The 22068-nt window shown below is 48.6% G+C and overlaps 1 protein-coding gene across 6 annotated transcripts in view; it reads left to right on the forward strand.

Moving 5' to 3' along the window:
- The window catches only part of FBXO34 (F-box protein 34), a 73438-nt gene extending 52373 nt beyond the window's left edge, over positions 1-21065 (forward strand). For 3 of the 6 annotated variants that reach the window (XM_084835305.1, XM_084835286.1, XM_084835324.1), the window contains 2 exons: positions 16335-16543; positions 18348-21065. In XM_084835305.1, the coding sequence (XP_084691431.1) occupies positions 16464-16543; positions 18348-20448 (2181 nt within the window). In that variant the 5' untranslated portion in view covers positions 16335-16463 and the 3' untranslated portion in view covers positions 20449-21065. Of the gene's footprint in view, positions 1-16334; positions 16544-17823 lie in introns of those variants that run through there. The other 3 variants (XM_084835314.1, XM_084835295.1, XM_084835332.1) reach the window with 2 other exon arrangements.
- Positions 21066-22068: the final 1003 nt, after the last annotated feature.

Consider the following 22068-nt stretch of genomic DNA (forward strand, 5'->3'; position numbering starts at 1 on the left):
CTTCATGGTAATGCCAAGTGCGTGTCTGTGTGAGTAGTGAAGGGCAGGACGAATGGCAGCACCTCGCTTCCTCCTGCCTGCGTACAGCAAGTGCGTGGAGAAGATCTGACAGACCTGTGGTCTGCACATGCAGCTCGATGTGGCTGAAGGGTGAACTGACCTAGTTCAGACATTTTTGAATCCTCCTCTTTGTAAAAAGTTCCCTGAAAGTAGAACATTAAGAGAGCAGGGACTAGAATCTTTTCCCCTGATAGGCAGCAATCCTAGGTGCACTTTTTAGGGAGTAAGCCCCATTGGACACAGCAGAACTTTCTTTTAGGAAGCTGCCTTCTACTGAGTCAGAGCACGGGTTCATCTAACCCAGTACTGTCTTCATCAGGGGTAGGCAACATGGTGTCCATGGGCCCGAATGTGCCCCCCCGACCCCTTTCTTGCCCCCCTCCAAGGTGCCTCCCCCTCCCCCTTGTTTTTTAAAATTAACACACTTTCTTCCTAGCAGCTGGGATTGGTGTGAAACAGGTTTCTGTTGGTGCTGAAAACTGTGGGTTCAAAGGAGTTGTTTGGTGTGCTGAGGCTCAGATGCTACCTCTGCCTTGTATTCAGCCTTTGGGGCAGGTAACTTGTCCTCTGCCCCAACCCCCAATGGCAGCCATTCTTTTGCGGTGCCCAGGACAGTTTCTCAAATTGCCAAATGTGCCCATGGCCCAAAAAGGTTGCCTACCCCTGGTTCACATTGGCCAGCAGCACTTCTCTAAAGTTTCAGACAGGGGTCTTTCCCCAGCCCTAGCTGGAGATGCCACGATTCAACCTGAGACCAAAAACAAAAAAGGACACATATAGGAAGTGAAAAGAAGGCCAAGCAACAAAGGAAGAGTACAGGCAGGTAGCACAGAATTGCAGGGATGGCGTCAGGAAGGCTACAGCTGAGAATGAGCTGAGGTTAGCGAGGGATGCTAAAAGGAACAAAAGGCTTTCTTCAGCTACGTGCACGGTAAAAGACAGAGGAAAGAAATGGTTGTTATTAAATAAAGATGGCAAAATGATAACAAATGACAAAGAAAAGGCAGAGGTGCTCAATTCCTACTTTGGCTCAGTCTTCTCCCAAAAGAGGGCCTATGACCCCCCGGCAAAGGCCAAGTACAGGCTGAAGGGGCAGGATTGCAGCTTGAGATCAATAGGCATATGGTCAAGGAACACCTAATGACTTTGAATTAATTCAAATCTCCAGGGCCAGATGAACTGCATCCTAGAGTCATAAAGGAACTGGCAGAAGAACTCTCAGAACCACTGTCTATTCTCTTTGAGAAATCATGGAGGATGGGGGAAGTGCCAGATGACTGGAGGAGGGCTAACGTTGTCCCTATCTTCAAAAAGGGTAAAAAGGAGGAACCTGGGAACTACAGACCAGTCAGTCTGACATCAATCCCAGGGAAAATTCTGGAGCAGATGATAAAGCAATCCATCTGGAAGCACCTTGAAAACAATGCAGTGATTACTCAAAGCCAACATGGATTTGTCAAGAACAAATCCTCCCTTGTGGACCGTGGGAATGCTGTAGACATCATATACCTCGACTTCAGCAAAGCTTTCGACAAAGTGCCCCATGATATCCTGATGAGCAAACTAGCTCAAAGTGGGCTAGATGAAACAACGATCCGGTGGATCCACAGTTGGCTACAGAATCGGACTCAAAGAGTGCTTCTCAATGGGACCTTCTCAAACTGGGTAGAGGTAACGAGTGGGGTACCGCAGGGCTCAGTCCTGGGCCCAGTGCTCTTCAACATTTGTATTAATGACTTGGAGGAGGAGGTGCAGGGAATGCTGATCAAATTTGCAGATGACACAAAATTGGGAGGGATAGCTAATACTTTGGAAGACAGAAACAAAATTCAAAGTGATCTGGATAGACTGGAGCGCTGGGCAGAAAACAACAGAATGACATTTAATAGGGATAAATGCCAAGTTCTGCACCTAGGAAAAAGAAACCAAATGCACAGTTACAAGATGGGGGATACGTGGCTCAACCACACTACAAGCAAGAAGGATCTTGGAATTGTTGTCGATCACAAGCTGAAGATGAGCCAACAATGTGATGTGGCTGCAAAAAAGGCAAATGCCATTTTGGGTTGCATTAATAGAAGCATAGCTTCCAAATCTCATGAAGTACTAGTTCCCCTCTACTCAGCACTGGTTAGGCCGCATCTGGAGTACTGTGTCCAGTTCTGGGCACCACCCTTTAAGAAGGATGCAGGCAAGCTGGAGAGGGTTCAGAGGAGGGCAACAAGGATGATCAAGGGACTGGAAACAAAGCCCTATGAGGAGAGACTGAAAGAACTGGGCATGTTTAGCCTCGAGAAGAGACAACTGAGGGGAGATAGGATAGTGCTCTTCAAGCCCTTGAAAGGTTGTCACAGAGAGGAAGGCTGGCATCTCTTCTCGATCATCCCAGAGTGCAGGACACGGAACAATGGGCTCAAGTTACAGGAAGCCAGATTCCGACTGAACATCAGGAAAAGCTTCCTGACTGTTAGAGCAATACGACAATGGAACCAATTACCTAGGGAGGTGGTGGGCTCTCCCACACTGGAGGCGTTCAAGACGAGGCTGGACAGCCATCTGTCAGGGATGCTCTGACTTGGATTCCTGCACTGAGCAGGGGGTTGGACTCAATGGTCTTATAGGCCCCTTCCAACCCTACTATTCTACGATTCTATGATTGTATGACCTTCGGCATGCAAAGTGTATGCTCTACCGTTGAGCTATGGCCCTTCAGAATATTCATGCATAGGGTTATGCTGTCGGTTTGTTTTCAGGATGTGATGTGAACAGCCACACATTCTTAAGCATTCCTGTAGCAATTTTCCCAGCGAGTCCCAACTTCCTTCATGTCTTCTGGCCTCCTCTGGCAGTTAATTCCACGCCTGGCGACCGGGTGAGAGTGGAACTCTGCCATGACTCACCCCTCTTCCTTTTGTTTTCACCAGCCCTGTAATAACCTTGGCAGGTTGTTGGTTGGGTCAACTTTCATTTCCTCCTGTGCTGTGTAGCACAACTCGTCTGGCAAGCTGGTTCCTGTGCCTGCAGGAGGAAACCAGCCCGGTCGTTTCTGCTGCAGCTTCAGTTTACAGGCCCATGAACTAGGCAAGCGGCAGCACCGCAACCCAGTGGGAACTGAAATGCAGACCCAGTCGGGAATATGCAATTAGTTTGGGGCATGAGGATGGGATACTGCACCCCGACTCTGAGGCCCCCCCCCCCCGAAGCGTGGAGGTGGGTCATTGCTTCATTTCAATACAGTGCTAAGGAAACTGAGTGGCGAAGAGGCTCAGGAAATTTCTCACACAATGTATTATGCTGCTTCTATCGCATCTGCAGAGTGCTGTCCCAGGAGGCTGTTCCAAGTGGTCCGGAGCCTGGTTGGTCCAGTTGCTCCGGAAAAGGCCTCCTGTGAGGCCTTGGCAAGGCACTTTGCGGATAAAATTGATTGGATTAGGAGTGTTATTCTGTGCGCCGTGGATACAGTTAGCGAGCAAGAGGCGGTCTGTGGCAAACCGGTTTTGTGGGATCAGTTCCATCTTGTTCCTTCTGATGAAGTGGACAAGGTGCTTTCATCTGTAAGGCCGATCACCTGCTTACTTGATCCTTGCCCATCTTGGCTCATTATGAGCTGCAGAGAGAGGCTGGGTGAGGGGATCCGGGTGGTGGTGAATGCCTCCTTTGAGGGAGGGAGTGATGCCATCAGCTCTCAAGGAGGAAGTGATAAGACCGCTCTTTAAAAAGCCCTCCTTGGATCCCCAAGTTTTGAACAACTTTCGCCCAGTTTCGAATCTGCCATTTTTGGGCAAGGTGATTGAGTGGGTGGTGGCGATGCAGTTGAAGGCACACTTGGAAGAAGCCGATTATCTAGATCCATTTCAATCCTTGAATGGGATGGAAACTTGGTCACCTTGGTGGATGATATGAGGAGGGCTTTGGACAGGGGCAAATGCTCCTTCCTTGTTCTCCTCAACCTCTCAGTGGCTTTTGATACCATTGACCACGGTATCCTCCTGGACCGCCTGGAGGGGTTGGGCATTGGAGACACCGTATTACAGTGGCTCCGGTCCTTCCTCTCTGGCAGGTACCGGAGGGTAGCACTGGGAGAGGAGGTTTTGGACCTGTGGCCGCTCACTTGTGGGGTGCCACAGGGTTCCATCCTCTCCCCGATGCTATTTAACATCTATGTGAAGCTGCTGGGGGCTATCATCAGGAGGTTTGGGGTGCGGTGTCATCAATATGCGGATGACACGCAGCTCTACCTCTCGTTTAAATCTTCACTAAGGTTGGCTGTAGAATCCCTGTCCAAATGTCTGGAGACAGTGAGTGGCTGGATGGGGAGGAATAAGCTGAAGCTGAACCCTGACAAGACTGAGGTACTTTTGGTGGGAGACAAGAGGAGGCTGGGGGATGTTGACCTGGTGTTGAATGGGGTAAGGCTACCCTTGAAAGATCAGGTCTGCAGCCTGGGGGTCATTTTAGACTCCCAGCTGTCCATGGAGGCTCAGGTGTCAGCTGTGAGCTGGACAGCGCTGTACCAACTCCATCTGATACAGCAGCTGCGCCCCTACCTTCCCAACCATCTGCTCCCATCGGTAGTACGTGCCCTGGTCTCCTCTTGTGTAGACTACTGTAATGCGCTGCATGTGGGGTTACCCTTGAAGATGGTTCGGAAGCTGCAGCTGGTACAGAATGCAGTGGCTCACCTGATTAAAGGCAGCCACTGGCGTGATCACATCAGGCCGTGCTGAAGGAGTTGCGCTGGTTACCAGTTGTTTCCTGGGCCAAATTCAAGGTGTTGGTTTTGACCTTTAAAACCCTATATGGTTCTGGCCCAGGCTATCTCAAGGAGTGCCTCCAGCAGCACCAGACAGGCTGCTTAACGAGATCAGCCTCGGATGGCCTTCTCTCTGTCCCATCAGCCAGGACAGCTAGGCTGGTGAGGACGAGGGAGAGGGCCTTCTGTGTGGTGGCCTCCACTCTGTGGAACTCCCTCCCTAAGGAACTCCGCCATGCTCCCTCTTTAATGAGCTTCCACCACACATTAAAAACGTGGTTGTTCAGGCAGGCATTTGGGGTGGGTTAGGGTATTTTTAGAAATACGATGTTTTAATGTAAAATTTTATTGTTTTAAAACTGTTTGCATTGATGTACATCGCCCAGAGTGGCCGGGTGACCAGCCAGATGGGCAATTAAGAAATTTAATAAATAAATAAATATATTACCTTTGGCTGGTGACTCCGTATGGGCTTAATGATTCCTGGGCCTTATCCAGTCTAGAGGAATGGTCCACAAGTGGGGAGGTCAGGAGAACGAGAGTGGTTCGGTGTCAAAATTCTCCATCAGACAGTTTGCTAACAAATTCTCAAACTTGAAGTTTACTGAGAGAACCAACAACGCACCCTTACTTGCTTTTGTATTGTCATCTATGGGTTATATTCAGTGGTATCCATCCACCAGTGGAACAGACACCAGTAGCAGAATAGATTTCCCCTCCCTTCAGTAGCCCTCCCTATGCGCCCCCCAGATCTCCTCCAGGGGAGATTGGGTGGGGGGAGGAAGGGGAAGTCCCAGCGCATGAGCAGACATCCTTCACACTGCATTGGATATGGAGCCCCATCACACTTACATTCAGAACACTTTAACTGTTGCAAGCTGCTTTGGGAGCCAATCTGGGCTGAAAAGCAGCGTACAAGTATAAAAAAAAATTGTTGCTCACTGTTGTACATCTTGGGTTGTGTAAACAGTCCAATCTGCATTGGCCCTGGTAGGATCCCCTTCTCCTGTGGTCCTGGCTGGTGCCCCTTGAGTTGTGCCGCCCTTGGCAGCTGCCTAATCTCTGTATGTTCAAGCAAGCCCTGCCCTTCCATCACTCCTGCACTTTGATTTGATGGTAGCTGTCAATGCCCAATCCTAGTTCACCATGGATCCTTCAATTTTGTGGATGAGCTTCCTGGCTCCTGCCAACCCAGCTGCCTCTGTAGAGCGTTCTTCTCACACTGCTTATCTTCCAAACTGGCTGGATGCCTTCCTTGTAGAGAACCTTTGACTTCCCTCTTGTTGAAGAAAGTGCCCTGTTGGAGACCTTTATATTTCAACATGCTTTTGATGTTCTGTTTTCTTCAATGGATCGCGACACCTCTAATTTTTATATGGTTTTAGTGCTGCGATTTCAGTATTTTTTATGTATTCTTCCATCTTTATTCTGTGTGATTTTGATTGCACTTTGTTAACCCTTTTGTAAGCTTCCTTGGATGTCTTTAACAGCAGAGCAGGGTCCTAATAATGATCTTGACTGCTACCCACAATGACAGCTAGAACCTTCTTTTAACAAGAAAAACGCTGAGCTTCTGGGGCTGTTTGGTGTCCTTCGGACGTGTTCCACACCCCAGCTGCTGCTCCACATGTGGAATGGACGCAGCCCCCCTGAAAGCCCTGCTGCCTCCCGAGATCAGCCCAGCAGTTCTACCTCGGTGCTGCTGCACACTTCTGCCTGCCAGTCAAGGCTTGGTGTTGCTGCTTCTGCATGTGTTGAGGTCAGACGCTGGCTTATGTAGGCTGCCGCGGTGCTGCTGAAATGTCAAAATCCAAAAAAGAATGTGGCTGTTGTCTTTGCGGCGGCTGCCTCAAAAGCCCAAAGGAGCTGCCATGCGCTGCTTTGACCTAAAAGTGAAGGGCTGTAGCTCCGTGTTATAGCATCTGCTTTGTGTGCCAGGTCCCAGGTTCAATCCCTGGCATCTCCAGGTAAGGCTGGAAAAGCTCCTGCCTGAAACCCTGGGGAGCCATTGCCACCATTCAGTGTCGACAATACTGGGCTAGATGGATCTAGGGTCTGGGATTCTTGGTCATGCAAGTTGTTTGTTCTGCTCTTAGGCAAGAGCGTAGACCTGGAATCACATAACGAACAGTAATGCCCCCTTCACACGTGCATCTCCTGAACGGGAATTACACCTAGAATAGTGGGGCTGTGGTTTTTGGCCCCACCCCTGAGGTAGCGCAGTGCCTCTGGCCCCCATTACAGAAAAGTCCAGAAGGAAGCCCATTCCCATATCAGTAGCCATAGTGGCTGGATGGAGTTTTAGCTGAGCCAATACTGCATAACTTAAAAGGAGAACTAGTGCAAAAGAGGTAAGTTTGTTTGTGGGGGAAAGGCGGCCAGGGAGTTGTTTGAGACAAGGAGTCAGAAGCCAGGCAAGGCTTGAGGTTGAGACTGGGATGACTCTTCAGAGAAATCTTTAGGAGTTTATTCGGGGGGGGGGGGAGGCCAGAAATTGTAAGTCCTGGGCAGGCTTGAGCCCCAGTATGGAGGAGGAGGAAAGTGGGAGCAGACTGAGAAGGTGCTCAGTTAAGATGTTTCTGGATCAACAGTTTTGGGCTTGTTTTGTGCTCTGGAGCAGCCTGGAATCTATTTCTTGCAGCGGCTTAATATAGCATTGGCAACTCCTCAGAGGTTCTGGCTCACATAGAGCTCTGGAGCTGGGGTGGGGTGGAGGGATTGAGCCCAGACCTGTCTGCATGCCAAGCACGTGCTTCCCCCACTGAGCGACAGGCCACCCCCACTGTTTCGGTGCTGAGGTTCAGCCCTGGAGCCTCCCTGTGAAGTAGCAACTGGAGAGAATGCCTTATGTCTGGGGCATTTTCTGAGATCACTACTTACAAGGCATGTTCCAACAGTTCGGGGGGGGGGGGATAACTTCAGCTACTGTCTCACAAGCAACACCCTCTTCCCCTGACCCCCTCGGCCACACACACAGGACTACACCTGTGCTGGCCTGCCCACAGAAATCTCACCTTTTGGCTAGCAGCCCTACCAGGTCTTAGTCCCAGAACCATTTTCAGTGGTGCCAGTACGCAAGCCCTGAAACTTGTGAAATAGCAAATATGTGGCTGTATCAGCTCAGTGAGTTAACAATGTTAACCCAAAACAGCTCTTATCTAGAAAGAAACAGTCTGGACTTTCTGGCTGTCCCAGGTGAATTAGGGCAGTTGGGAGGCTCTGAGCCTAGATTCCAGGTGCCCACTGGCCATTAAAGGAAGAACAGGGGCAGAGAAAAAGGCCAGGCAAGGGCCGCAGCCATGCTGGTCTTTGTGGCTAACATTTAAACTCTGGTCTCCCTGATCCAAGACCAGTGTTTTACCCACTAGTTCTCCCTGGTTCCCATGGCAAGTTTTCTGCCTTTCCAGCATGAGATGAAGTCAGTGAAGGCCCAGCTGTGGTCCATGCAGCCACACTGGTGCAGTTGGGACCTAAGCGCAGAGGCCCAGGCAACCACCATAAACAGGTGCTGTGACGTTTGCAGAATAGCGCCAAAACACTGGACTTTGTATTATTGTACATGAACCAGTTGTGTGGAAAATACCTCCATGTTTGAGGGAGGGCGGAAGATAAGCAATGAATTCATGTGTGTTATCTCTGTGGAACAGCTGGGACATTGTGGGCAACTTGTCACAATAGGAACTCAACACCTCCTTTATGTGCGGACAGGCCAGGTGGCTTTTTTTAATTTTAAAAATAGTACTAATATGTCCTTTGTGTTGTTGGTTATCTCTCTTCAGTGTTTTCCTGGAAAGAAGCTCTTTGAGTCACAGTGTCTGTGTGCCTGTCTATATACGTACGCGCGCGCGCGCGTGTGTGTGTGTGTGTGTCTTCGTTCAATCAAATGTGGGCAGGTGGCTTGCCTGTGTCTCCACACGAGAAGTGCCCAATCTCACCACTGGTTGGCATAAATGTAGCCCATTTACTGCTGCCTTTCTGGAAGGTCACCCTTATCTGGAAAGTCACTGTTTAGTGAGCCACGAGCTGTATTATCGACTGGAGAGGCACCGAAACAGGGCGGGAGCCCAGTATCCTGAATGTTTTCTTCCTCTTTGAAAAGGGCCTGCTGCCTGTTTGGGGGGCATTATTCAGGGAGGCTTGAAAAATGTGCTGAAGTGTTTGCAATGGTGGCGGGGAAGGATGCTCTCAGTGGGATGTCTGCCTGAAATGGCCACAGATGTTTATTCCAATGCACACACGCTGGCTGGTCCAACTAGAGCTAGGCTGGGGCTTTGGAGCGAGGGTAGTACAGCTTCATTTGTCCTCTCTGACGTCATCCCACAGCCTAACCTGATGGGCTCTGTGACATCATCAGGTTTGTGACACGATCCCTGCAGAGAGGTGGAAAGGAAGGGGGAAAGGGGGGGGGGAAAGGCAAAAAACACGATTTTTCTAGGGTGCTTTCTGGACCCTCCAAAGTGCACTTTGCAGGGTGGGAATTTGGTTCAGCTCTGATATTGATTAGCCAAGCCTCTTGTAGGATGGTGAAATATAGAGACTGTGTTCGTCAGAGGAGTGAGGGCTTCTTGGCAGGTGTTTGCTAACAGATTGCAGGAGGAGGCTCGCAGCCTGCAGAATTTCCGATCCAGTGAGTCTTTGGAGTACTTAATAGATGCTGACTTTTTTCCAGAGCATTGGTGTCACTACCATGGGGACCTGCCAGTGTTCTGGCGCTGCCCCCTTCTGTTCAGGACACTCTCATGGGACGCTTGTGTGGTGCCACCTCCCTCTCCTCCTTCTGATCCCTCCTCAAAACCCACCTTTTCCATGGAGCCTTTGGCCTAGCCCCTCCATCCTAGGCTGACATGGAGTCTGAGGATGTGTGGCACACATCCATTTAGGCATTCATTTATTTATTAGCATTTATATATCGTCTTGCCTGTTAAAAAACCATCAAAGCAGTGTACAACAATTAAAGAATAAAAACATAAAACAGTAAAAGCAAGAACATTAAAATAGTAAAAACCTTCAGAAGTTAAACTACACATTTTAAAAGGCTAAATTGAAAAGATGTGCCTTTACACCCTTTCTAAAGGCCGAAAGAGTAGCGGCTAATTGTAGTTCTTGAGGGAGCACATTCCGTAGTTTGGGAGCAATACAGGAGAAGCCCTTTCATGCATGCCTGACAAATGGGCCTCTGCGGGTCATGGTGCCCTCAAAAGGCCCATCATGTCCTTGTTACTACCGCTTCTCCCTTTTCTTCTGTCCCTTTGTTGTCTCCCTCACTGTCAAAATTTAGATTTTATGCTTCTTCGGCAGTTGGTGGAGTCAGTAGTGGGCTAAACAGACCAGTGGTCTAACTCTCGAGAAGCCAGGTTTTCCTAATCGTTTTCCTAATCCTAGGAAAGCCTAGGTTTCAAGAAGCCTAGGTTTTCCTAATTGTCACTTTCTTTTGACGTTGATGAAAGTTCCCTGGCAGCTTTGTGTTGCATGCCCCAGAGATGGGCTCTGTTTCCTTAAGAGCTCCAGGGCAAGTGGGAGGGGGACATTCTATTGAGGAAGCTTCCTAGAGCCTGGAACATGTAGACAAAGGGACGGAACTTCTAGAGTGGCCAGCGGCAGCCCTCCTCTTGGCCCTTGGCATTAGGAGAGGCACACGGGCGGTGCTCTGTGGAGATCTGGCTCTGTAATGCAGCTGTATTGATGCCCGTGTGTGGAGGAAGAGCTGGATCAGCACTGATTGAGCGTTCTGGAGTGGTAAGATCTTTGAGGCACCACTCCTCATGCTATAGGGTCTGTCATTACCCACTGAATGCTGATCAGTGTTCAACAAGCAGTCAAAGCCCTGTTGGCGTTCAAGGCATTATCTCTCCTTAAGCACCTTCTGGTGGTGTCCTGGAAAACAACTTGAAGGGATCAGTCTGGAGGGCAGACAGTGCATGGCTGTTGAGTGGAAATGCATGGGGTAGGCACAGGAAATAGTGACAATGAGAGAGGGGTAAAGAACCTTCTTGGGCACTGGCATTGCTCACCACCCCCCCTCAAGCCCGTCTTGCGTTCTGCATCATAAATGCAGCCAAAGCATTTTGGAGCTTTTCACTGTAATGAGGACTAGACACTTTTTAAATTTAAAGGTAGGGGTTGGGGCTCTCTGTGTTAGATCAGAAGGTGAAGATCTGTAGAATATTGGGCTGAGTACAGAAGAAAGTCTCTAAACGAGGCTGATATCCTAGGATGTATGACACTATTCTGGATATCCAGATAGAGATATCAAGGCTCACAAGAACACACCTTATGAGCCACCTAACTGCTAGCACAACTGGTTTGCCATGAATTTCCTAGATATCAACCAATATCCTAGATATCAACTGATGGGATGTTTAGCTTAGGGAAAAAGGAGGGTAAGGGGAGACATGATAGAGGTGTACAAAATTATGCATGTTGTGGAGAAAGTGGATAGGGAGACATTTGTCTCCCTCTCTTAAAATACTAGTACCCAATGGGGTCATCCTATGAAGCTGATTGGTGGGAGATTCAGGACAGATAAAAGGAAATACATCTTCTTGCAGCACATAGTTAAACTATGGAATTTGCTACCACAAGACATAGTGATGGCCACCAATTTGGATGGCTTTAAAAGGAGGTTAGACAAATTCCTGGAGGAGAAGGCTATCAACAGCTACTAGTCCTGATGGCTATGTGCTACCTTCAGTACCAGAGGCAGTCTGCCTTTGTATACCAGTCACTGGGGAACATGGGTGGGAGGGTGCTTGTGGGTTTCCCATGGGCAGCTGGTTGGCCACTGTGTGAACAGAATGCTGGACTAGAAGGACCCTTGGTCCGATCCAACATGGGTCTTCTTACATTCTCATATTCAGTATTTGTCCAAATGGCATTTCATTGCATTGATACTAATAGTCCATCCCCCCCACCCCCAGCTCAGGGCCTGTTTGTTGTTGTTCAGTCGTTCAGTCGTGACCGACTCTTCGTGACCCCATGGACCATAGCACGCCAGGCTTTCCTGTCCTGCGCTCACTCCCGGAGGGTGCTCAAGTTCATATTCATTGCATCAGTGATGCTATCTAGCCATCTCATCCTCTGCCATCCCCTTCTCCTTTTGCCTTCAGTCTTTCCCAGCATCAGGGTCTTTTCCAGAGAGTTTTCTCTTCGCATTAGGTGGCCAAAATATTTGAGCTTCAGCTTCAGTATCTGTCCTTCCAATGGGCAGTCAGGGTTGATTTCCTTTAGGATTGACTGATTTGACCTCCTTGCCGTCCAGGGGACTCGTAAGAGTCTTCTCCAGCACCACAGTTCGAAAGCATCAATTCTTCAGCGTTCAGCCTTCCTTATAGTCCAACTCTCACAGCCATACATTACTACTGGGAAAACCATAGCTTTGATTAGACGGACCTTTGTCGGCAAGGTGATGTCTCTGCTTCTTACTATGCTGTCCAGGTTTGCCATAGCTTTCCTCCCAAGGAGCAAGCGTCTTTTAATTTCATGGCTACAGTCACCGTCTGCGGTGATCTTGGAGCCCAAGAAAGTAAAATCTGTCACTGCTTCCATTTCTTCCCCTTCTATATGCCAGGAAGTGATGGGGCTAGATGCCATGATTTTAGTTTTTTTTAAAGTTGAGTTTCAAACCAGCTTTTGCACTCTCCTCTTTCACCCTCAACAAGAGGCTCTTGAGATCCTCTTCACTTTCTGCCATTAGGGTTGTATCGTCTGCATATCGGAGGTTGTTGATAATTCTCCCGGCAATCTTAATTCCGACCTGTGATTCATCCAACCCAGCATTTCTCATGATGTACTCTGCATATAAGTTAAATAAGCAGGGTGACAATGTGCAGCCTTGTCGTACTCCTTTCCCAATTTTGAACCACTCAGTTGTTCCATGTCTGGTTCTGACTGTTGCTTCTTGACCCTCGTACAGGTTTCTCAGGAGACAGGTAAGGTGGTCTGGTACTCCCATCACTTTAAGAATTTGCCACAGTTTGTTGTGATCCACACAATCAAAGGCTTTAGCGTAGTCAATGAAGCAGAAATAGACGTTTTTCTGGAATTCTCTTTCTTTCTCCATGATCCAACGAATGTTGGCGATTTGATCTCTAGTTCCTCTGCCTCTTCGGAACCCAGCTTGTACTTCCGGTAGTTCTCGGTTCACATACTGCTGAAGCCTAGCTTGTAGGATTTTGAGCATCACCTTGCTGGCATGTGAAATGAGTGCAATTGTGCGGTAGTTTGAACACTCTTTGGCATTGCCCTTCTTTGGAATTGGAATGTAAACTGACCTTTTCCAGTCTTGTGGCCACTGTTGAGTGTTCCAGATTTGTTGGCATATTGAGTGCAGCACTTTAACAGCATCATCTTTTAGGATTTTAAATAGCTCAGCTGGAAGACTGTCATCTCCGCTAGCTTTGTTGTTACTAATGCTTCCTAAGGCCCACTTGACTTCACTCTCTAGGACGTCCGGCTCAAGTTCAGTGACTGCACTTTCATGGCTATCAGGGACATTTAGATCTTTCCTGTATAGTTCTTCTGTGTATTCTTGCCACCTCTTCTTAATCTCATCTGCTTCTGTTAGGTCCCTGCCTTCTTTGTCCTTTATCATGCCTGTCTTTGCACAAAACATTCCCTTGAGATCTCCAATTTACTTGAAGAGATCTCTAGTCTTTCCCATTGTGTTGTTTTCCTCGATTTCTTTGCATTGTTCATTTAAGAAGGCCTTCTTGTCTCTCCTTGCTATTCTCTGGAACTCTGCATTCAGTTGGGTATATCTTCCCCTTTCTCCCTTGCTTTTCGCTTACCTTCTTTCTTCAGCCACTTGTAAAGCCTCATCAGACAGCCACTTGGCTTTCTTGCATTTCTTTTTCTTTGGGATGGATTTCGTTGCTGCCTTCTGAACAATGTTACGGACCTCGGTCCATAGTTCCTGAGGCACTCTGTCTATCAGGTCTAATCCCTGAAATCTATTCCTCACCTCCACTGTATATTCATAAGGGATATGATTTAGGTCATACCTGAATGGTTTAGTGGTTTTCCCTACGTTCTTCAATTTAAGCTGAAATTTTGCAACAAGAAGCTCATGATCTGAGCCACAGTGAGCTCCAGGTCTTGTTTTTACTGACTGTATAGAGCTTCTCCATCTTTGGCTGCAAAGGACATAATCTGATTTCGATATTGACCATCTGGTGATGTCCATGTGTAGAGTCACCTCTTGTGCTGTTGGAAAAGAGTGTTTGCTATGATCAGCGTGTTCTCTTGGCAAAACTCTATTACCTTTTGTCCTGCTTCATTTTGTACACCAAGGCCATGCCTGCCTGTTATCCCGGTGATTTCTTGACTTCCTACTTTAGCATTCCAATCCCCTATGATGAAGAGGACATCTCTTTTGGGTGTTAGTTCTAGAAGGTGTTGTAGGTCTTCATAGAACTGATCAACCTCAGCTTCTTCGGCATCAGTGGTTGGGGCATAGACCTGAATTACTGTGTTGTTGAATGGTTTGCCTTGGATTCGTACTGAGATCATTCTATCATTTTTAAGATTGTACCCCAGTACTGCTTTTCCCACCCTTTTGTTGACTATGAGTGCTACTCCATTTCTTCTAAGGGATTCTTGCCCACAATAGTAGATATGATGGTCACCTGAATTAAATTCGCCCATGCCTGTCCATTTTAGTTCGCTGATTCCCAAGATGTCGATGTTCAATCTTGCCATCTCATGTTTGACCACCTCCAGCTTACCTTGATTCATTGATCTGACATTCCAGGTTCCTAAACAATATTGTCCTTTACAGCATCGGATTTTCTTTTCGCCACCAGACACATCCACAGCTGAGTGTCCTTGTGGCTTTGGCCCAGCCGGTTCACTCTTTCTGGCGCTACTTGGAAATACCCTCTGCTCTTCCCCAGTAGTATATTGGACACCTTCCGACCTGAGGGGCTCATCTTCCAGCGGCATCTCTTTTAGCCTTGTGATACGTTCCATGGGGTTTTCTTGGCAAGAATACTGGAGTGGGTTGCCATTTCCTTCTCCAGTGGACCACATTTTGTCAGAACTCTCCGCCATGACCTGTCCGCCTTGGGTGGCCCTGCACGACATAGCTTATGGCTTCACTGAGTTACGCAAGCCCCTTCGCCACAACAAGGCAGTGATCCATGAAGGGGCAATCTGCCTGCAAAATGTGTGTTTTGTGTTTGACGATTTCCAGACTTCCCTCCAGGTATCAATGTGGAAGCAACTGCTCTTGTGAACCCACCTATGTGGGTTGGGTAGTGCATGTGTTCAGAGAGTCTCAAGGAACAGATTGGAAAACTTCCAGGTGCGGTGTTTGAGCTTGCCCTGCAGTCTCCTCAGACCACTGGGTCACCACTGGCAGCACCTCTGAAGGTCTGCTGCCGTGCACCAGTCTGTTCTTCCCCAAAATCCAATATGTTGCTGGGATTTGGAAAGTCAGCATCGCTTTCCAGAAGTGTTAGCAATTTTGCTGCTCTAATGTTTCACTCATATGCAAGAGTCATAGGAGGGGCTCCCCCCCCACTTTATTATAGGATCAATTCCTCATTTAAAAATAAAAATGGCAAACTGTCAGACCCGATGGGATCCTTCATCATGGTTGTTCAGAAGAAAATGTATGACTAGCCAGCCCAAGGGGGAGTTTTAGACTGTAGTTCCATGGCAATGCCCCTGCTTTGCATGCAGAAGGTCTCAAGTTTTACCCCCGTCGGAGAGGGCCTTCTCTACAGTGGCCCCATACCTCTGGAAGAAGTTGCCATCAGGGGGGTCCACCATAGTCCATCATTGCAGGGTTCTTAGAAGGCCTTGCAAACATTATTTTACTCTGGCTATCTCCTGGCATGATGGCTGCTGTTGAAGTTTTTGTTGTTTTTTGTTGTTTTTATTGTGTTCCTACTGTTTTATTGTGCTTTTATCGCTTTTAATATTGTATCGGTTTTATGTGTTGTATTGTATGCTGCCTTGAGAGGGGTTCTGCCCTGAAAGGCAGCCAAGAAATATTTTAAATAAATAAATCTGGTTGGGCTGGGAAAGGCCCTTGTCTGAAACCCTGGAGAGCCGCAGCCGGTCAGTACAGACAGTCTGGCTCAGCCTTCCCCAACCTGGTGCCCTCCAGTGGAGGTTGGTGGCTCTGATGTCAATGGGGTCATGAATCTGCTCCAGGTTTCAGTCAGAACCAGTCAGAATCTGCACCTGGGAGAGCTCCTTTAGAGTTCTAACTGAAACCCGGAGAGGATTCATCACCCACTGACATCGGAGCCACCAGCCTCCACTGCCCTCTAGATGTTTTGGACTACCACTCCCAGGATTCCTGACCAGCAGCTGGGGCTGATGGGAGTTGGTCCAAAACACCTGGAGGCCCCCAGGTTGGGAAAGAGACAAGATTGACTTGGTAGAAGGCTGCTTCTGATATTTGAGAGATCATTTCCCTGAATACAGGCTGTCATGCTACTGGACTGTATATATGGACTGTGCATATGTATCCCCCACTCAGTCTAATGGCATCTCCTCCTCTCGTTTTCCCCAGCAGTTTTTAGGTGGCAAAGACCCAGCTGGCCACCGTGTGGGACGAGGCAAGCTGATGCAGGAGCCCTGGCAGTGGACAGAGATGGATTGGCTGTGACAGCCTGCCGCAGGTGGAGGTGGGGGGAGAGTTATGAGGAAGAGTTCCTGCCGAGCTGGCGTCCACAGGGACCTGCTGAATTCCACGTCCTCCACATTCCACCCGGTCAAAAGGTGCGGCTGATGTCAAGACCTCCTCCCCCATCCATCCATTGAAACGTTAAATGCTTAAGAGCCTCACTGTCTCTGTGTCTGCCTTTACACAGGCCTGGTGGTTGCAACGCCCAATTTGAAGAAAGGATGGGAGTGGGAGTGGGTTTCCAGAAAGTGTATACAACTACTTTGTGTCCTAGGAAAATTGGTGTTAAATGTGATGAAAGATGGAGTCTCTTGTAGATTGGTAACTGGTTAGAAAACAGGAAGCGGAGAATAGGAATAAAGAAACAGTTTTCACAATACTTACTTATTTAAATATTTGTATCCTTTGCATCCTAAAATAGGACCTTCCAAGCAGCTAGTGAACCATCATACAAACCATAATCATTGAAAACAAACCATAAAAGCAAAAACCAGAAATAGTAGCAATCAGTAAAATATAACATGTTCAGTTGTCTGAATGCCCTTTTACAAGGTACATTTAGAGAGTAAATTCCATTAAACTAGGGGTGGGGGAGGCATTTTTCTGTCGGGGGCCACATTCCTTCAGGCAGTCTGTCAATTGCTAAGAGTAGGCAGGGCCAGAGCCAAAAGTGAGTTGGGCCCACCCTTCTCTCTCCCTCTCTCTGCTACCCCCTTTCTGCCCAACAGGAGGCTGGGTCCAGGAGTGGAGACAGGTCACTTTTGCCACAGGTCTGAACTGAATATTTGCAGACGACTGCTGAAATTAGATCAGGGGACACAGGTTGCCCACCCCAGCATTAAGCTCACGAGGACATGCTTCTGGTCCATAAGATTGTGCTGTCGACACAGTTTGTGTATTTATTTCTTGGATTTATATCCTGCCTGCCTTCCAAGGAGCCCAAGGCATGGCATACATGATCTTCCTCTTCTCCATTTTATCCTCACAAGAACCCTGTGAGGTAGACTACGCTGAGAGTCAATGACTGGCCCAAAGTCACCCAGTGAGCTTCAGGGCCAAGTGGGGACTTGAACCCAGGTCTTGAACCCTAGTCCACCACTCTAACCACTTCGCCACACTGGCTCAGTTAGGAACAACTTAGGAAGTTTTCCAAATCAACTCCTAAAACACAGAGAGAGGGAATCAGGTAGATCCAGTGCCACCAGCCAATAAGAGAAAGTACCATTGGGCTTCCCCAGAGATCTGTATCAGAATCAGTGCTCTGGAGTCAAGGTGATCAAGTGAGAGGTAGGCACGGTTGCGGGCCAGTTTATTCTTGATAGTAATTCTTATAATTGATAGTAAGATCAAGAATTCTTGATATTCTTCTTCACAGTCCACCTCAGAAGTCGAAAAAGATCTCGACGATCTGCAAAGACTGGCAACAGAATAGCAGTTGTGCGATTCAGGGCAGAGAAGGCGAGGCTGAGCACCACCTGCTGAGGAATGCTCAGCACTATCCGTTAAGACTTCGGGGGAGTTCCACCCATTCTCCTTAGGACCCCGCCCACTGGGGGCATGGCCATGGGTGGGCTGGGCAAGAACCCCTCCCTTCCCCAGCCTAGAGCCCCCAAATCCTGGGAGGCAGGGTGGAGCGTGTGGCCAGGCTCTCAAGGAACCCGGGCTACAGGTAAGCAGCCCCCGTGCTTTACATTGGCTGAAGGTCATCCCTCTCACATCCCATGCATCCCAGGAAACATGCGAATGCTCACACCACAGCACCCAGTACAAAGAAGGTGCCAGAAGCTCCCAGCACCTCTCCTCTTGATCTCGGATAGTCATCTTCATCCCTAGGCTGCTCCATTCACAAATTAGCATAGTTGTTCTTAAGATGTCCCTCTTTCTCACTTTCTTTCCTAGAATATCTGGCATGCACTTAAAGCCATATCTCAAGTTCCAAAAGAAAGAGAGGTCTCTTGAAATTAGCCCAGACCCTCCACGAAGCCCACCCATGAGCCAACAGAGGTTGGCGAATGAGGAAAAACCAAACGGCACCAAGCCCAGCCTCTTGCCCACCCCGTCTCTTTGGAAGCCATTGGGGAGCCTCTCTCCCAACACGATCTGTGGCAGGAACCGCAGCAAAAGCCATGCAGAGGGGCCCAGTGTGAAGGAGAGGAGGGCTGCTCTGCCTGCTACCATCCACCAGCGGGACGATGGAGAGGGACCCCTGGATATCTGGGCTGTCGTGAAGCCGGGGAACACCAAGGAGAAGATTGCCTTCTTTGCAGGCCAGCAATGCAGTGACTCCAGGGTATCCTCCATGAAGACCAAAAGCACCTGGGACATAGATGGGCGGGCGACTAAGCGCAGGAAAAAGTCGCTGGAGCTCAAAAAGGCCAAGATCCACCTGGAAAGGATGAGAGAGGCCAGCGGGAGGTGCTGCCAGCCTGAGCCATTTGCCTGTGGCATTGAGCACTGTTCTGTACATAATGCGAATGACAGCGGGGAGGGCGGGTTCCCAGGCCGACCTCTGTCGGTTGTCGAGATGGTTGCTTTCCTGGAACAAAGAGCAAGTGTCTTGCTGGCCAGCTGCACCAAGAACTGCCCCACTGCCTCTGCCGTGACACGGTTTCCCGGACCACCCAAAGGGGCCCCTCCTACTCCTGGACCCTTTCCCACCTTGGGGGCCTACGAGGCTCACTCTGAGAAGGCGTCCTGTGGGGGCGGCAGTGACGGAGAGCAGCTGAGCGAGCCGGTGCACGTGCTGGACATGGTGGCCAAGCTGGAATCAGAGTGTCTGAGGCGCCAGAGTGAGCGCGAAGCGGGCAGCCTGTCCAGAAGCAACAGCTTCCGGCGGAATGTGGGGCGGGTGCTGTTGGCGAGTGGGATGCTGCCCGAGAACAAAGCTGGCAAGGCCTCTGCTGGGGCTCTCCGCCAGGACAAGCGTGGTGGGGAGGAGGATGGATGGAGATCGAAACACGGTGCTTCGGAGGAGGGTCCATCGGCTGGCCAGCCAACTTTGCTTCCAGAGGGCCCTGCGGGGCCCAGTGGCCGTCGGCTTGAGCAGAGAGATCCTGCCACATCTGGCAAGTGTCGTGCTTCTCAGAAGATCGCTATGCCACGCCATGCTGCATATCCAGAAGCTGCTCAGACGTTCCCACATTCCTTGCAGAGCCAAAATGCAACTGTTGATTGTACCCCTAAAGAGCCAGTAGCTCTTCCTAATCTGAATTCCAGTGGAAGAGTGAGAGAGTCCTTAAGTATTAGCATATCTGTCACCAAGACCGAGAAAGGTTGCAGAAGAACCCATCCTCCCGACTCCAGCTTTGGCGAAGACTCTCTTCCGGGGAGGCTGTTCTTGCTTTTGTCCGAGTGTGAAATCCCGCCAGAGCACCTGCCGTCAGGGGAGGCTCCTGCAGAAGAGCGTCAAGGGAAGGCAGCTTCTCCCACAGGCGACCCTTCCCTGATCAGTCATGTGTCTGGGGAGCCCCCAGAATCTCCATCAGAGAATGCGTTGCAGATCTCTGACTTGTCCCGTCTCAAGAGGCAGAGGTCTCACGACTTTCTGGAGACCAGGTTTAAGATCCAGCAGCTCTTGGAGCCCCAGCAGTATCTGGCCTTCCTGCCCCATCACATCATCGTCAAGATCTTTGGCTTGCTGCCCACCCGGAGCCTGGTGGCCCTCAAATGCACTTGTGGCTATTTCAAGTTCATCATTGAATACTACAACATCAGGCCAGCGGACTCCCGCTGGGTGCGCGACCCACGCTACAGGGAAGACCCTTGCAAGCAATGCAAGAAGAAGTATGCCAAGGGGGACGTCTCTCTCTGCCGGTGGCACCCTAAACCCTATTGCCAAGCGTTGCCGTACGGCCCGGGCTATTGGATGTGCTGCCACCGATCCCAGAAGAGCGTCCCTGGCTGCAAGCTCGGCCTTCATGACAATCATTGGGTCCCTGCCTGCCACAGCTTTAACCGCGCGCTCCACAAGAAATCCAGGGAAACCGATGAGGACTGTTAGCGCCTCCTGCACAGCTTTTGGGCACCTCGATCCCGAGTGGGAGGAGAATTCCACGCCTTGTGATGTTTACACTGTATATAGTTTGTGGGTGGTTTTTCTTTCCCCCTTCCACAGGGCTATGAAACTGCACATACTTTAAATCACAAAAGCCTTTGACCTGTTAGAGGAAAGATCGCATTTCGCCCATCTCTGTGTACATAGAAAGCTGTAGAGTCTCCCATGTCCATCAGAGTGTCTTCAGCTGGTTGACCAACGTTAATTGCTACAACGCAGCTACAAGAGTGTTGTGGCTCCAGTCTTGTGTTTTAAAGTGTCTCATTTTCAAATCTGTATATCCTGTATAAAATATACATATATATATATAAATATATAAATATATATTAAAAATGTTTCTGGAGAAACTCTAAATAGGTGAAAGATCGATCTTCAAAAAGATGGTTTAACTGGACAACCTTAAAACTAGATTAGAACAAATATTTGTTATATCTTAGGGTGGCGACAAACAAAAGAGGAATATTATCATATAGCAAAGAGTGTTAAGAAAAGCTCTGGTCTACTGTGCCCACCTTATCTGGTTTTTGTTTTTTTACTTAAATAAAATATGCATTCTAAATCTGTCTCTTGTTAATCTTTTTTTTTTTCCCCTCCCCCCCTTTAAAATAAAGTATTGCAAACATTCAGGTTCTGTATTTAGAGGAACGTGTATGGGGGTGTTAGAAAATAGCAGGGTTTTACATTTAAAAATGGATATTGTGAATGTTGACAATCCTAGATGAATTTTGCAACTGCAGGAAATAGATACGTATTCCCCCATCTTTTGGACATATGCCAGTGAATGCTGACAAATCACACTTAGGCGAGTCTCCACATTCACTGATGCATCTTGCGTGAGTTTCAGACAGTCACAAAATCTTCTGGACCTTGTTGACATTGACCAAATTTCAAACATTCAGTGTTACATACATATATATCTAATCCTGATTAGTAGGAGGTTGAACACTTTAATCAGAGGCAAGTGGTGAATGTTTTAAGCTGGTCACTGCATGTTAAGGCCTCCCACCCCCCCACCCCCACACACAAGAACATAAAAAGAGCCATGCTAGATCAGACCAGAGGTCCGCACACATTCACACAAACAGAATTAATCTCAGGCTGCAGACAAGCTGTTGCTTTAACAAGCAACTTGCCTTGAACTATGAATGATTCTTTGCTTAGTAAAAAGCACAGTATATATCCTTGTTCCCTGCTGTAATCAAGAGACTTTACTGACTCTGTGAGTGCGGTCTGAATTTGCTGAGTGCTCCCAACAACTTGTGTGTTTGACTGCTGCCCCCTTAAGCTGCAATCCTATACCCACTTACTGGGAGTAAGCCCCACTAAAATCAATGCGGCTTACTTTGAGTAGACATGCATAGGATTGCACTCTTAATCTGCCATTCCAAAATTAACACACAGCACCAGTCCCAATACAGATCCCTGTTGGACCCCACTGTTTATCCCTCCACTGTGAGAATTGATTATTTGTTCCTGTTCTCTGCTTTCTGTTCTTTAACCAGTTAGCGATCAATAAGAGGACTTCTCCTCTTATCCAATTACTGCTGTTTGTTCAGGAGTCTTTGG

The sequence above is a fragment of the Heloderma suspectum genome, chromosome 1 (assembly GCF_057233095.1).
Source record: "Heloderma suspectum isolate Gila_16-S chromosome 1, 16-S_ref, whole genome shotgun sequence".
NCBI classification, from domain to species: domain Eukaryota; kingdom Metazoa; phylum Chordata; class Lepidosauria; order Squamata; family Helodermatidae; genus Heloderma; species Heloderma suspectum.